Raw genomic sequence first — 16145 nt, 5'->3', positions numbered from 1 at the left:
AAAGCAGCAGGCCATTTAGTCATTGGAATCTCTTTGTTCAAAGCAGGCAGCAATCCCCCCTCCCCGGGCTGTAAGCCCCCCGACAGCTGGTGTCCAAGTGCTGGGGCCCCACAGCCCAGGCGGGTGGGGTCGGCTGCCCGCTCCCCCTGCCCAGGGCTTTGGTGCCACTCACACAGAAACCCCCCACCCCCACCCATGCAGGGAGCGGGTGGGCTGGCGCCCTCTTGTGGCTGCAGCCAGCAGCCCAGCGCGGCAGGCGTGGGGGGCCGCGTGGGGCGCTACAGTCCCACGGGGCGCGGGCTCTCTCCTGGGCGGGGGGAGGGGGCTAGTTGAGCAGTGGCAGGAGGAGGGAGCCCAGCAGGAGGGGCAGGAGGCTGGTGCTGGCGTGGGCAGAGTTCCCCTGGCCGGAGCCCGGGCTGGGCTGCGGACACTCCGTGTAGGGCTCCAGGCAGGCGGCGTAGGCCATGACGTGGGCGACGTAGGTCTGCTCCTGCACCCCGTGGAAGAGGTGGGCCATGGGCCCCTTGGCCATGATGGCCACGTCCTCACCGCCGTGCGTTTCCGAGGCCAGGGGCACGGCTGCCTGCTGCCGGTACCCGTTCTCTTCTGGGGGAGGGGCAAACAGAGCGTAAGGGCCCCACGATCCACTGGCCCCCCCCCCCGATTTCCTGCTCCCTGCGGGGCGGGGGGAGGTCACTGATATCTGGGCAGAGCCCAGGCCTGCCCGTGCTGTACGGTCAGTGCCACCGGCTGGCAGCAGCACCGGGGTCATAGCTGGAAACAACAGCTCTGTGCTGGGCACAGGGGGGTGAAGTCTGGCTCTGTCCCCACACTCACCCCCCCCTTCAGCTCTCCTACCAGCATCCCCCTCCCACGCCAGGGCGGGGCCCCTTACTGCTCTCGGAGCTGCTGACGTTGGGCCGGCCCGCGGCAGCGATCGAGTAGCCGGGCCCGTTTCCGTAGAGGATGGACGTGTACGACTTCTTGTCCAAGGCCATTCTGGGAGCCAAGCCTGTGGGGAGGGGCAGCTGAGTGAGAGATTGGGCCCAAGCCGGGGCGTCCCGGAGCGGCATTAAGCCACCCGGCGCTGGAAGGTCCCCAGGACAGCACAGGCTACCCAGGGTGTCGGGCAATACCCCGCAAAGGGCAGCGCAGCCAGCAGCGGGCTGGGCACAGGGGCAGCCACAGACCAGAGCAGGTGGATCTGCCACTCCACAGTCCTGCAGGTCTCTGGGCAGGGGCAACATGGGCATCCCAGCTCCAAGGGGCTCCTAGGCCCAATCCCTGCTCTGCCAACGGCCTCCATGGGGCAGAGGCCTCAGCTGACCCATATCCCTCAGCCGCCCGGGTACCTGCCCTCAGCTGTGCCGCAAGCAGAGCTCGAACCCATGGCCCACTGTGCAGAGAGCAGGAGCCTCCAGCTTGCACCCCACAGCGAGGAGCAGGAGCAGCCTCGGCCCATCCAAGAGGCCAGGGGACTTGTGGGCCCAAAGCCCCGGTGTCCTGGTGAGACCCAGCCCTCCCAAGCCCTGTTGTACCGAAGATGGAGCTGCCACGCAGCGTGTAGCCGCCGAAGCTGAAGACGTGCGAGTGGTCGGCCGTCACCACGGAGAGGGTCTCGTTTTCCTTCGTCAGCTCGCCCGCCCTCTGGATGGCGCGGTCGAACTCCACGGCTTCCGTCAGCGCCCGCTGGGCGATGCCATCATGGTGCCCGTGGTCAATCCTGCCTCGTGGAGAGAGACCGGGCAGGGGGTTGTCTTGGGGGCCTCGAATCCAGGTCCCCCCCCGCTGTACAATCACACTGGGGTGATTCGGCCTGTAAGAGGCACCTGTGGAGAGCAACCCCTAAGGGTGGGGATGGGCAGGCTCCAGCCCCCTCAGGCTGCGGCAAGACCTCTCCCTCTGCACTACCCAAGCAGGGTCTGGCTCCTCAGTGTGACCAGAGCGCACGGTGATGGGCTGCGGGGGGCTCCCATGGCCTGGGGGGCCCAGGCAGGTGCCACAGTCACCCAGTGCTCCTGCCCCTCAACCCGGGACACCAGGTCCCCTCTGAGGAACATGGGCAGCTCCTGGACACCCCTCCCACCTGCTCACCCTGCCATGAGCCCAGGCTGGGGAGCGCGGGGAACACCGAGCCCTGGGCCCCTGCAGCCCCTGAGTGCAGCCATCTGGGCTGGGACAGCTGCACCCCCTGGCCTGCCCCAAGCCCCACTTATCTTCCACAAAGAGGTAGAAGCCCCGGGGGTTCCTGCTGAGGATTTTGATGGCTGCCTCCGTCATCTCGGTGAGGGACGGGTCCAGGGTCGAGTTCCGCAGGAGGTTGTACTTCATGTCGCCAGGCTCAAAGAGGCCTGAAGGGGGAACAGAGACGAGATGGGGGCACGCGCTGGAAGCGGGGCCAAAACGCCCTGGGGAACCAGGCTGCCAGTGGCCATGGGGGCTGGGAGGGGCCACGTGAAGGGGGAGCCAGACATGCCACTCTGAGCAGCCAGAGGAGGGGGAAGAGGCTGCTCTGGTGGGGTGGCGGGCGAAGGGGGAGAATTTGGGGCCCATTACCCATCAGGTGCATCACGGACAGGTCACTGGCAGCCCTGAGCAGGTCCCTCCTGTTCCACACGTACCTGGCGCCCTAAGGAATGAACCCAAGAGCTGGTCAATAGGTGCCCAGGCAGGACTGCGTGTGCCACCATCCCAGCACATGCACATCACCAGCCTGGCCCTGCCCAGCCCTCCTGTCTGCACCCACTAGCCCTGCATCCGGGGGAGCCTGGCCCCTGCCCAGCCCTCCCGTTTACACCCACCAGCTCTGCACCTGGGGGAGCCCTGCATCGCCAGCCTGGCCCCTGTCCAGCCCTCATGTCTGCACCCACCAGCCCTGCACCCGGGGGAGCCCTGCCCAACCCTTACGCCTACACCCACCGGCCCTGCACCCAGAGGGCCCTGCATGCCCAGCCGGGCCCTGCCCAGACCTTCCACCTGCACCCAGCGTGCCCCAGGGGGCCTGCCTCCCCAGCCAGGTCCCAGCCTGCCCCTCCAGGAAGATGCGCACTGCTGCACCGATCTGAGCTGCTGCCCAATGTGGGGAGCGAACTGTGATGACCAACCCCAGCCTCACGAAGGCAACCAGCACCCCGGCTGAATCCCGGCCCTGACACACCAGTCACCTGCTTAGACTCCAGCCACTTGGAGATGAGGTCGCTGTTGTCTTTGCGGATCCCATTCTGGGTGATGTTGCTGGGGTACTCGGGGTCCGGGGTCCCCACAGGGGTCATGTACTTCCGCCCACCCCCCAGGATCACCTGGCCGGGAGATGGACAGAGACAGCACATTTCACCAGCCTCTCTAACCCCTGGGCGAGGGCTGAGCGGGCAAAGCCCCTCGTCTTCTGCCCCGCCCCACACCAGCCAGAGTCCCCTCTGAGGTTCCCCACGTGACCTGACCGGTGTCTGGGGCTGACAGCTGGGTGTAGCCGGAGGGAGGGAGCTCACAGACACCCTGCCTTTCCCTTGCCCAGGGGGGACGCCCATGTGTGGGGCCGAGGGGAGCTCAGGCCCCATGCCTGGGCTGTTTCTTGGCCCCTTGCATGGAGAGTGGGCAGCACAGAGAGAAAAATCCCAGGGAGGAAGAAGCTGGCCGGGGACTCCCCTGTGGCATGGCTGGGGCTCTCGGCCTGGCTGTCTCCTTTCCTCCATCCTGCCCGTGGCGGGCACATGGGACAGAGGTGGGGAACCAGCCAGCTACATCTCCCCTCAGGAACCAGGCCCAGGTGGGCACACGCTGCATTGCTGAGTGGGCAGGGGGAGGCTGTGTGGGGCAGCAGTTGTCCAGCGATGCCCATGGGGCGCAGCGACTCACAGTGAGGTTGACGTTGTGGACAAGCTGCCAGGCGATGTCCCTGCAGTTCCCCTGCAGGGCAGCAGCTGGCATGCTGGCATCGGCATACCAGTCCCTGTTCACCACGTGGGCGTAGTTCCCCGCGGGGGAGGCGTGCTGCACCCGCGTTGTGGTCACGATCCCCACCGACTTCCCTGCCAGAGAACGGCTGGACACTGAGTGCTAACCTCCCGCCCCCTGTACCGTCCCTCAGACACGGCTGCACCCGGGAGGCCAGGCCCTGGAGATACCCAGCCCATCTGCCAGCCCTGTCGCAGGTGGGCTAACCCACTGCCTGGCACCGCAGCCAGGACTCGAACCCAGACCCTCCCTGCTGCCACAGCTGGGGGATCCCGGCTGGTGCTGAGCCGGGAACAACTCCTGCCGTGTGTGCCGTGCCCACGGGTCTGTCAGCAGCCTCTGAGCAGCACCAGCGCTGCAGCCCCGCATCCCCCAGGCTGCTGGAGCCCGCTGGCTCCCTGCCCGCCACACCCGGCCCCTTACCTGCTCGCTGGGCTCTCTGCAGCACGGATATGACCTCGTTGCCCAGCGTGGTGTTGCACTGGGAGTACCTGGCCGCAGCGCTCACCCCGATGGTCTGGTAGTTGGCCTTCACCCCGCACAGGTAGGCCGTGGCTGTGCCCGCGCTGTCCGGCACCTGCCGGTCCACGTTGTAGGTCTGCAAAGCCCATGGGAGAGCCGTCAGACGAGGGGTTCCAGGGGACAGAGAGGGGGCCTCCCATCCCCACCCCCAGACCTGGGCTTAGTACTTCTCAGGGCACTTGGGGGGCCCATGGGCCATGTGGTATGGGAAAGTGCTCCCAGCCCACCTGGCTGTGGGGGTCTCGGGTGGCCCAGCTGTGGGGTCTTGGCCGACTTGGCTGTGGGGGTCCCTCTTACCAATGCATCCTGTCCCTTCCCTGCCCCAGCCTTGCAGGGAGACAATTGCCCCATGCAGGACCCAGAAAATCAGCCTCCACCCCTCCGACTGGGAGTGGATTTGGGAATCCCCTCCCAACCTCTCCACAGCCACCCTGCTCCCCGGCCCCCAGGGTCTGCCCCAGCCTTTCACCAGTGAGCGGGGCAAGGGGCCCTGGGCTGGGAGGGCTGCACCCTGCCCAGTCCTACCGAGCAGCAGGGGCCCTGGGGTCTCTCCCAGCAGGAGCGGCCCGTGGTGCCCAAGCCAGAGCTATGCATCACTCCCTGCTGGGGCGTCCATGCCCGAGGCCCTGGCAGCACCAGGCGGGGCGGTGGCTGCAACTCCAGGGTGACAGGCAGCGCCCGAGGGTGAAGACAGCACCTTGGAGAGCGCCACGTAGGGGAAGGCGTCCATGGCAAGCGGCGTCTCGGGGCCCAGCTTCCCCTGCAGCTGCCCCTTGAGGATCCGTGTGGCGGTGATGGTCGGGACCCCCATTCCTGGGCGGGGAGAGATACCGAGCCCATCAGAGCCGGTCACCATCACAGGCCTCCCCTCCCCTTATGTAACTTCCCAGCCCCCCCGGGACGGTCCCAGCACCATCCATGCGCCTGCACCCCACCCTGTGCAGTCACAGGACACTGCCCCCCCCCCGTGAGCCATCACTGCTGCGTCAGAGCACCAAACCATGACCCAGGCCCGTCACCCCACGCACCAGGGGAGCCCGGCTGGGGGGTTGCGTCTACCTGTGACCCAGCGCCCCTGGACCGGGGTAAGGGGCGGCTGGATTCCCACACCCCAGCAAGGAGTGGGAGGAGCTCAGAGGTGCCCCTCTAGCCAAGCCCTCCTCTGTCCCCCTTCCCCCCCAGCAGGGCAGCTGGTGGGGATGGCAGGGGGGGTTGCTTCGACTCACCGTCCCCGAGAAAGAGGATCAGGTTCTTGGCCTGATAATTCATGGGCTGGAGTTTGAGGGTCGCTTTGATGGCCTCAGCTGCCTGCTGGTTCCAGAACGCGGGGTTCTCCTCCTCCGCTTTGGGGAGACACAGTGGGGAGGGTCAGAGACAGGGAAGGGAGGTCAGAGACAGGGCTTTACCCACTGCTTGTGGCTGTCAGGAATGGCCCAGCCCACGAGGGGGCCCTTACACCAGGGCACATACCGAGCCGGGCACAACCACGCAACAGCTGCAAACCAGCGTGGGAGCCAGGGCTGGGGGTGCGGGGGGGGCACCTCCCTGCAGAACGCAGCAGCAGCCCCCACTCTCCAGGAGCCAGCTCCCCCCTGCCGGGTGGGGGGCCCTGGAGCACAGCATTTCCACAGGGCAGGGGCCAGCTAGGCTGCTGGGCTCGAGCTGCCCTGGGCTCGCCGGGCTCACAACCAGACAGGAATGCTGAGCCCTTAGGTGCTGAAGTGGCCACGACAGCTCCTGAGCATGACGGTGCCAGGCCAACTCAGCAGTGCTCACAGTGCTGGGGGCGCCTCACCATATCCCGTTGTGGTACCCGGGACCCATGGTGCCCTGGGGAGGCCCCCGCCCTCTGGCTGGGCGGGACACTGGCATGATTTGCTACCAGCAATGGCAGTTTTTGCAGAGGAAAAACAAATCTCGATTTTTCCCCGACGTTTCCCACGGATTGTTTGGGCCGGGTCGGTTCGGCCCAACTGAGATGCTTTGTGTTAATTTCCAGGTGGTTCAATAGAACGTCAATTGCATTTCCCTGGCATGTCGCTTTCCGGGAGTCCCCGCCTCCTGTTCACTCCCCTGGGCTGGGGTCCCGGGAGGACTACATCTCCCACAATGCAATGCAGAGCCCCACAGATGGAGCCGCATGGTGCATCATGGGGGTTGTCATCTGCCCAGGGCACCTGGCCCGTAGAGTGAATGGGGGTCTCAAGCGCCACACCTTCAGCTCCCAGAAGGCAGTGTGCCGCGCCGCAACAATGCCATTCAGTGTTGATCTGGCTCCAAATGAAGCTGGGCTTGGAGCCGCATTTTGCAGAATTTCCTTGGACAATGCTGGGATTTTAACTTTTTGTCCCCAATTTGGCACCAAACCGAATGCCGGGCAGTGGGAATCAGGCCGGGCCAGCTTGGGCTTAGCTCAGTCCAGCCCTTGGCAAATGGTCCAGGGGATGGAGGGTGCGGGGCTGAGGGGGCCTCCCTCTCAGCACATCTCAGCCTTTAGGGCTGGGAGTTTGTTCAGGGTCCCTGGCTAAGGAGCTGGGAGGAGGGTTTCCAGGAACTGGGAGGTCTGTCTGGGGTGCATGGCCAGGGGAAGAGCTGGCGGGTAGGTGGGGGAAGGACCCAGCAGCTGGAAGGGGGGCCTGGCTGAACTGTCTGGGGAGCTTGTGGGGACGGCAGCAGCTGGGACTAGGGTGCAGGAGCCCTACAAGAAATCTGAGGTGGCACCATTAGACGCCACCAGCTGGTGCATGAGCAGCCCTGGCTGCGCTGCTGTGTCCTAAAGCCTGGCTCCCAGAGCCAGCTAGACCCCTCATACTGGGGCGAAGTGGGAGATTGGTAGTATGTTTATGCCTATGGGTGCCTCAGTTTCCCTCTGTGTTTGCAGTGCTGTGTGGTGCTAGTGAAGGGTTAAACAGCTGTTCCAGGGCCAGGGTGTGTGTGTGTGTATGTGTGTGCATGCACATGCACCACGGTGCTGGCTTGGATGCATGAAGGGGGCATTAAAGACTGGCTGAAACCGACCCATCTCGATGGAGGCGAAGTCGAGAGGAGCCCCACCGGCCGGGACGTTCACACCTAGCAATCCCTACCCCAGAGGCAGGCGCTTCCTGCACTGCCCTGCTGGGAAGCCGAGCCAAGGGGAAGGTGGCAGGCAGCTGGGTTGCGAGCTAGCCTTTGCACTACCAACTCCACCCCAGGACTAAGGGCAACAGGCTGGAGCCAGCGAGTGCCCAGACGGCCTCGACTGCAGCATGGCTCAAGGGCGCACTGGCCTGGCGCTGCCCTGCCTGGACTGCCTGCCTCTAAGCCTCGCTTCTCTGTGCCAGCCTGAGGGCTCTCAGCGGCTGGGTGCCCAGGGACTGGTACACAACTACCTCGGTTTGACAAGGCTGCCGGTGTTGCTGCAGGCACAGGTCGGACAGGGTCTGGCTGGGCTGGGTTTCCTGCAGGTAGCCATGGAGCACTGGGCCCCAAAGGGCCAGTTCTGGAGTCGTGGAGCCCCTCTGGAACTGGGGGTCCTTGGGGTCCAGCTCACGGCAGGGGACGTTCCCATGGGACTGGTCAGACCCAGTTGATCCGTGACACGGCTCCTCCCCTGCGGGCAGAATCCCAGTGCCCAGCAGAGCAGGATGGAGGAGGGCGCCCCCAGGACGTGAATCCATCCCCCCTTCACCCCCAGCCCAGTTAACCCTTTGAGAGCTGTGTGATGGCAAACACTGCTGAGACGCACTCAGCCAGCAGCAAACGCCCTCGCCCGTGTCCCCAGCGCCGCGGAACTGGGGAGTCCCTGCGTCTTCCCCCAGTCCCAGCCCATGCGCTGGCAGCTAAGCCCCCCCGAGGGGCTTGGGTCAGGTGGGGGTTTGACTCACTACGGGCCTTGGAGCGATGAGTTAGTGCCCCCAGCTCAGTGCCCACCCAGGGATCCCAAACCAGCCGTGGCGCGCTGTGCCAGCTGATCCTTCCCCTGAACAGCCTGGCTGAGCTGCACGCCACGTCAGCCGGGTACCTCACGCCTTCTCGCCACCACTCCCAGTGCTAGGCCTCAGGCCGGAGACACCCACGCCCTAGCGTGTTGGGGGAATCGCCCCCTGGGGAAGGGAGGCTGGTTTACCTGGGATGGCGGCACCGGCATAGGTCAGCCAGGCCCCGAGGCAGAGCAAGATGGGCGCAGGGAGCCGCATGGCAAGGACAGGCAGGAGGGGAGCAGTGGGGAAGCTGAGCGGTGCCTGTGACAGGCTGTGCCCAGGACTGCAGTATAAGCCCCGTTCTCCAGGGGACTTTGGACCCAGACTTGCTCCCTAACCCCATTAGCACACGTGGGCACAGCCCCGGAGGAACTTTCCAGCCTGAGGCCATGAGGCCCTGCCAGAGGGGCACGCCCACATGGCACAGCCCTGCTGGAGGCAGCGATTAGAGATCATGGGCTCAGCACCGGCCCAGCCTCCCCACCGGGGAGGGAGCTGCAAGGCACAGCTGCTGTGGAGCTGGGGGTTCAAGGCCAGGCATCCCCCAGCCTGTGCCCAGGCTAGGTGCTGGCATCAAGGCAGCACCAAGATTGGCATCACTTTGCATAATTGCTAATGAGGAGGGAGGAGGGGGAGCAGGATTTGCTGGGGGAGGAAAAAGGGAAGCGGGGGCGGGGGGGTGTGCCTTATCATCCTTTTGTCTCCAGATAATCCTATCAGCCATGAGGAACCAAATTAACTGGCTGACGCAGGGTCCAGTGGCCAGGGCATGGGTCCATGGCCAAGATCATCACTTCCCTGCCAGCGTTACCAGCAGGGCCCACCCTCTGGTCCTTGGACCCCACTCTGCTCCTTAGCGGATGTGCAACAAGCCCTGCCCCGCCCCTAGCCTGCCTTGCCTGCGTTCCTGCCCACGCCCCCCCCGACCCAAACCCCCACCCTGCCCTGCCTGCACCCGCCCACCCCCAAAACCCCACCCCCACCCTACCCAAACCCCCACCCTGCCCTGCTTGCACCCACCCTCCCCTGCCTTGCCTGCACCCACCCTGCACCCACCTTGTCCAGGTCCCCGTCCTCCTGTGCCCCCCACTCTTGGGCCCACCCTGCCTGCCGCCTCACGCCAGCCCTGCTCACATCCCACACCCGCCCTGCCCTGCCCCCACCCTGTCCGCACTCACCCTAGCTGCATCCTCACTTCAGCCCCGCTCAGATCCCCATGCCCCTGCTGTCCTGCGCCTGCCCCTCCCTTCTGCACCCCCACCCCTGTGCCAGCCCTGCATACACCCTACTGTGCCCCCACCCCTTTGCCCACCCTGCCTGCATCCTCACCTCCACTCCTACGCCCACCCTGCCCCTGCCCCCACACCCGTAGGTATGATTGTCGCAGGGGCTTGGGCCCAGAGCAGCTGTTAGCCGCTGACCGTTGATTTCGGCCGAGAGGTTCATATTCCCCTGGCAGCTGGTTTTGGAAGTTGGGGTGGGAGGGGTTGCGGATGAAGAAGGCACCCCTGACCCTTCCTGCACCTCTAATTGCCCCCCTCCCTGCAGACCTAGTGGGGGCAGCTCCAGTGGGGGGCCACCCCCCAGGCTTGCAGGAGTGGGGGGGACTCACTCCGGGGCTGGGGTGGTCTCAGCAGCTCAGAGATGCCCCCTCCCCTGCTGAGAGTAATGTGCGCTGAGGGCAGGGAAGGGAGAGCCCTGCGCTGGGCCTCCTCCCCCCCCCGGGAATAATTCCACACTTCAAGCAGCGTCTCCCGCCTCTGAAGCCCAAGGGGGCGGGTGGGGGGCAACCTCTGGCACTCACAGGCCGCAGAGCTGGTGGGCTGCCCGCCCCAGGAGGCAGGAGAAATGGCCAGACATCACAGGGGCCAGGGACCGTGGCTGGCAGATGGGTGCCCATGGACGGTGTACTGTGTCACGGTGTCCACAGAGCCGGGGGGGGCTGCGGGTCAGGAGTGAGGGGCGCCTCCGGCGTGTGGGGACCCAGCTGGGGAATAGCAGGCAGGCTGGGGGTGAGCGTTGCTGAAGGTGGAGGGTGGGAGACGCCTGCCCACCCCAGCGCTGAGCTGAGACTCACCAAACCCATCCACGCAGACTAGCAGAGGAAACCGCAAACGCCCTGAGCCCCTGGTCTGAGTTCGCAGCCGGCCCCCGTAGCCTGCACTCAGGGCAGCTGCTCCCTTGCTGGGTTAGACCCCCGCCGCCCCCCCTGGGGAGGGGCCTTGTCGCTTACCCACAGGGAGCCCTCCACCACGGCACATACCCCAGCAATCTGGCTTTGCTGAGACACAGCCCTGGCACCGCCGGGCAGGGCTGGGCTCCAGGCTGGTGCTGGCACAGGCCCGCCGGGCGGGGGCGAGGCAGTGATCCCTGACTGGCAGCACTGGGTGGGCAGAAGCCTCTAGCACAGAGAGCACTCGACTGGCAGTGCTGGGCCATTACTGGGGTCCTGGTTTCACCTGGGGGCAATGGTCCTGCCGCCCGGCCACAAAGCGCAGCGTGGCCAGTTTACGCTGCGTCCACATGGGTCCAGCGCTCCAAGCACGGCCGCAGCCTGAGCCCCAGCTGGGCAGGGAGCCAGGAGCCAGCGGGAACAGGAGCCGTGGCAGCCGCACAGCGGTTACATTTACCACACAATCGGCAAGATCAAGAGGTGGCCCCCCCCCGGTCCCCACCCCCGACATGGCCCCTTTCCCAAGCAAACAAAGGCAAAAGCTTCCCTGTTGTGCCGAGCGCTCGCCCTGAGGTCCGAGCAGCACGTTAATGGGTCATGCCCAGGGCGTTTACAGAAATGGGGAGGGGTCATGACTGGGCCATGGGGAGGGGGGGAGGGGGTGGGGGGGCTGTAACGGCCAGAGGGGATTCCGGCCAAGTAACGCCCGCCCCCGCCCAGGGCTGCCAACTTTTTAATCCCTGAAAAGCAAACACCCCTGCCCAACCTCGTCCTCAAAGGCTCCGCCCCCTGCCCCACCTGTGTCCCCCCCCATCGCTCAATTTCCCACCCCCCAGGATTCATCTGCTGCCTGCAGAGCTGGGCTGGGAGGAGGTGATGCAGACCCCGCCCGCCTGTCCAATCGGGGCAGGGCAGGGGTCAATCCCTGGAGCGAGGGGCCGTGGTGAGGAAATCAGGGCACAGCAGAGTGACGGGGGGCAGACAGGTTATCTCATTCCTGGCCAATGGGAGCTGTGGAGCTGGTGCTCAGGGCGGCACCTGCAGGCGGGGGCAGTGCGCGGAGCCCCTCTGGTCACCCCTCTGCCTAGGAGCTGGAGAGACATGCTGCTGCTTCCCGGGAATCGTGCAGACGGAGCCCTGCCAGCCCCGCTGTTGCCAACCGGACTTTCAGCTACCCAGTCACCCATGCTGACCAGACGCTGCCAGTTTCCCTTTTCAGCTGGACATTCCAGTCGAAAACTGGACACCTGGCATCTCTACACCCGGCGCTGGTAGCAGACCCTCAGCTGCTGGGCCGTGGGGAGCTGGTGCCGGGAGTGTTGTGGTACCACACAGCCAGGATGCTGTGAGCCTTGCTGTGCCTGTGTGACGAAGCGGGACTGTTCTTAATGTTTCCTCTGAATATTGTGGGGGTGCCTCAGTTTCCTCTGTGCAGGTCTTAAGTATCTAGGTGGTGGGATAAGTGTGTATGATCGTTGCAGAGCTCTAGAGGGCAGGTGTGTGCAGGGGTCTGGACACAGAGAATGGGGCATCCTGTTTCCTGGCAACTGATGGCCTGGGCCTTCCCTCCTGCAAGGTGAGAGCTAAAGGGCTGGAGAACAAAGGAATCAGGTGCCCTCCTGGCCCGGGAAAGGGACAAAGCCCAGAGGAGAAGGGGCTGGAGGGGGTTTCAGTTTGGGGCTGGCTGGGGATATGGAGTGAAGTGCAGATATGGTTGTCTGGCTCACTGCCCCCCAAAATGGACCCAGCTGAGGGGTTCTGTTCTCTGCACCTACAAGCTCTGTGTTAGACCCTGTTCCTGTCGTCTAATAAACCTTCTGTTTTACTGGCTGGCTGAGAGTCACGTCTGACTGCGCAGTTGGGGGGCAGGACCCTCTGGCTTCCCCAGGACCCCACCTGGGCGGACTCGCTGTGGGAAGCGCATGGAGGGGCAGAGGATGCTGAATGCTCCGAGGTCAGACCCAGGAAGGGGGAAGTTGTGAGCTGTGTGTCCTGCAGACAGGCTGCTCCCAGGAAGGAAACTTCCCCAGAGTCCTGCCTGGCTTCGTAGGGAGCAGTTCCAGAGCATCGCCTGGGGACTCCGTGACAACTGGTGGCAGAGGTGGGATGTACTGCACCCCCTGGATGGTGCTTCCTGCAGTAAGTGACTGGGGAGCAGTAAAACGAAGGGGGATTGATGAGGATCATGCGTGCTGAAGGCTCAGAGAGGAGCGGTTTCGGGGTTAACCCCTGGGAGTGTGTGACCAGTGAGAAGGACTGTGCAGTAATGGGGTCCCCCTGGGGACTGCGGTGAGCAGTCTCAGGGGTGGAGGAGCCTCTGGCTTGGCCCTGGGAGAGAGAAGGACTTTTGCAATAACAGGGTTCCCCTGGGGATTGCAGCGAGCAGTCCGAGGGGTGGAGGAGTCTGCAGCTCGACCCTGGCAAAGAGGTGGTGACCTCGAGAAGGGCTGGCACACTAGGGGTTCTCCCTGGAAACCGTGGGGAGCTGAGAGCACACAGGCCTGTGAGTCCACAACAACTTGGGAAGAGCGGAGTGATGGCCTGTCACCATCTCCTTAAGAAGGACATTGTAGCCCTGTGCAGAAAGAGAGGGTTGAGCATTGGAAAGTTCACCAAAGCACAGTTAATTGTGCAGCTGGAGGAGGATGATCACTCTAAGGAACAGATTCCTGACCCCAGTGGGGCTATAGCAGGATCTGGGAGCAGCTGGAGTAGTAGCCAGGCATCCCCAAGACTCCTGTCCCCGACCAGACGGGGGTCTTCACGATCGGGTTCCCCATCGGGGGATCGGAGACGGATAGGATTGGAGCTGAGTCCGAGAGAGCAAGAGGACTGTGAGAGACAGCGAGAGCCGGAGAAAGAGCTGCAGAAGCAGCAGCAGCATGAACTGGTGGTGGTGGAGCGGAGAGGCAGAGGGGACCTCCCAGGGGTGAGTGGGGATAGACCCTGGGGTGCCAGCTCCACAGGGAACCTCAATACTAAATTGCTGCCCCTGGTTAAGGAGGGGGGAATGTGGATGCCCCCTGCACTGCCTGTGAGCAGGCTGGAGATTTGAATGAATTGGACCCTGCGGAACAGCCCCGGTGTCTAGCTCCCTTGCTGGGTCCCAAGGCCATAGACTCCGTCAGCCAGATGGGTGGGGAGATGGACAGGCTCCCACTCCTGCCCCCAACGTATATGTCTGTGTGGAGTCTCCTGGGCTCAGGCCCCTCGGACCCCCAGTGAGAGAGGAAGGTGATGGTCAATGGGGAGACATTCCTGGGGTGGCGAGATCCTGGGACAGAGAGAACTGTTGTCAGGCCCCTGGTGGTGCAGCCTCAGATGCTGAGGGGCTGGGTGAGCTGGGTGAGGGTCCCAGGGACGAAGCCCCTCACCGTGCCTATGGCCCAGATCCCTGTGCAGACCCAGGAGGGATGGGGCTGGCTGGTCATTGGGGTTCTCCAGGATATCAGCTGTGAGACTCTGTTGTGGGGTGACTGTGTCTCTTTGGGACAGGATCCAGGCCCGGCTCCTGTAACTGCCAAGGGTTTGAATTTGAATCCAGGGAACCAATGGTCAGAGAGGGAAATGGTCAGTGAAAATGCAGATGACCTGGCTGGCAGCAGGGAGGAGCTGCTAGGCTCAGGCTACCTGTCTGCCTGTAACCAGACCCCTGGGGCTGGGTGGGACAGAGAGATGCTCCCCGCCCCCTTGCACACTGGAGAGGTGGCTCATGCTGGCTCTGATGCAGTGAGGAAAGCAGGGAGCTCGCTGCCTACCCCCACTGGGACAGCAAGGGCAGCACTGAGCACAGTGGGAGCTGAGACCCCAGCTGAGTGGGGGGAGACACAGGCAGGGCAGGGGATCTGTTGGGAGTGGCAAGGTGCTTGGTAAGGAAAGTTTGAATGAGCCTAGGAAGCCTTGTGAGCTGATGGCTTTGTCTAGTCAGCAGTTGGGGAAGGCGAGGAGAGTGGAAGACGAGTGTCCCTGCACCTTACCTGTTACCTGGTGGAGAATTGGGACAGGGAAGGAAATGTGCCTGTGTCTGTCAGGGGTATTGACTCGCCTGTGGAGGGAGCTACCCTGGTCTCAAATGCATCCGATGAAGTGAGCTATAGCTCACGAAAGCTTATGCTCTAATAAATTTGTTAGTCTCTAAGGTGCCACAAGTACTCCTTTTCTTCCTGGTCTCCAAGCAGTTGTCTGTGAACAGCCCTGTCTGCTGGGACCAGGGGACTGAGATCCCGAGCTGTGTGTCTGGGAAAGGAGAAAGTGTGTCCGGCTCTTCTTTGTCTGTGGAGCAGACAGAAGGGGCCTTTCAGCCTGTGATGGTTGAGAATAGTGCAGTTGTCTCAGAGTTGGTTCTGGATTCAGCTAAAGCCCAGGAAGGGAATGGTCCTAAGTTTGTGTCTGCTCGGGAGAATGGCCCTGTAAATAGGTCGCATCCAGTTAGTGTCGATGTAAAATCCCAGAGACCAGACCATTCTGGTGCTTGTATTTTACCTGTTGCTAGTGTGTGGTTGGGAAAGGGTGTAGCAACTCTGTCTAGTCAGGGTGAGATCCTAGCCAGGGCACAAGGAGAGCAGAAAGGTGATTTGATTGTGTTATCTATTGAGGGTGTGGAAACTTGTAGCAAGAAGGAAAAGATTCCTGAACTTGTGTGTGGCAAAGGGAAGGAGAATGCTTCCAACCTTTTATCTAGGACGTCTGTGAGTTTGCCTGAAAGGGGATTTTGTAGGAATCCGCCTGATGGGCCAGAGGTAATTCTGGATGTAAGTGAGACCCAGAAAGAGTCTGCTGTTGCTCAGGAAAGTGTTCCTCTAGAGCAAGCCCTAGGTGAAGAGGGTAAGGGCAGAATTTCTGTGAAGGGTGAACTGTTGCATAGAAAAGTCCCTAGGGAAAGGAATCCTCATGGAGTTTTTGCAAGCAGTTTACTGCAACTGAAGGGTGTGAAAGTGGATTTAATCAAGAAAGTTTCAGTTCCTAATAGCCAGAAATTTTCGGTTGTGAATGGATCCACTGACTTTCCTGTTGAAAGATCCAGTGTGGATAGCTTTGAGAAGGTTTCAGATGGAGTGAAAGCTGTAAAGAAAGTTAAACAGTCCTCTAACCAAGTGGCTGTGTTTGGCCAGCTTGCTGGGGAGACAAGGTTGTTGAGAAAGGGATGTCTCCATGCTAGTTCTGTAAGTGAACAGTATGTGGCCCAGGTCAAGATGGGGGCTCTTAACCAAGAGAGCCCGAATTGCAGCCCTCCAGACTGGAGTGCTGGGAGAAGACCCGATCCCAGTTTGACTCCTGGGGGTTTTGGGGTGGCAAAATGGCACAGGCCATATAAACCTTCCCACACGCAGCATGTGACTGCTATTGACCACCCCTGACCTAAGGGAGGGCGTGAAACTGGAAGGGCCTGGTGTAACTCCCACCAAAGAATGGGAGAGATGCTGGGGCATCCATGGGAACGTTGGTGGCTTTGAACTTCCCCAGGTCACCGGCTAAAGTGACCTCACTCAGTTTGGTCTCAAAGTGGGGAGAGATGTGACGAAGCAGGACTCCTC

General features: G+C 62.9%; 1 protein-coding gene across 1 annotated transcript; it reads right to left on the bottom strand.

Annotated features, from left to right (window-relative positions):
* Positions 1-24: 24 nt before the first annotated feature.
* LOC119861309 (intestinal-type alkaline phosphatase-like) lies at positions 25-8738 on the bottom strand. Its single transcript, XM_038416319.2, has 11 exons — positions 8585-8738; positions 5703-5819; positions 5174-5289; positions 4378-4552; positions 3856-4028; positions 3165-3299; positions 2557-2629; positions 2217-2351; positions 1539-1730; positions 896-1012; positions 25-606 (listed from the first exon to the last, which is right to left on the bottom strand). Exons 1-11 carry the CDS (start codon positions 8652-8654, stop codon positions 326-328), a joined length of 1584 nt encoding a protein of 527 aa, XP_038272247.1. The 5' UTR covers positions 8655-8738; the 3' UTR covers positions 25-325.
* Between the last annotated feature and the right edge of the window lie 7407 nt (positions 8739-16145).

This window comes from Dermochelys coriacea, chromosome 9 (assembly GCF_009764565.3).
Source record: "Dermochelys coriacea isolate rDerCor1 chromosome 9, rDerCor1.pri.v4, whole genome shotgun sequence".
Lineage (NCBI taxonomy): Eukaryota > Metazoa > Chordata > Testudines > Dermochelyidae > Dermochelys > Dermochelys coriacea.
The sequence above is the reverse complement of the archived record's forward strand: the minus strand, read 5'-3'. Positions and strand labels throughout refer to the sequence as shown.

Excerpts from the sequence above, each read along its gene's own strand:
- LOC119861309 (XM_038416319.2), bottom strand. The coding sequence starts at position 8,654 with ATGCGGCTCCCTGCGCCCATCTTGCTCTGCCTCGGGGCCTGGCTGACC. Across the intron at positions 5,820-8,584 it reads TGCCGGTGCCGCCATCCCAG|CGGAGGAGGAGAACCCCGCG; the intron begins GTAAACCAGCCT and ends GTCTCCCCAAAG. Across the intron at positions 2,352-2,556 it reads GTCCGTGATGCACCTGATGG|GCCTCTTTGAGCCTGGCGAC; the intron begins GTAATGGGCCCC and ends TTCCCCCTTCAG.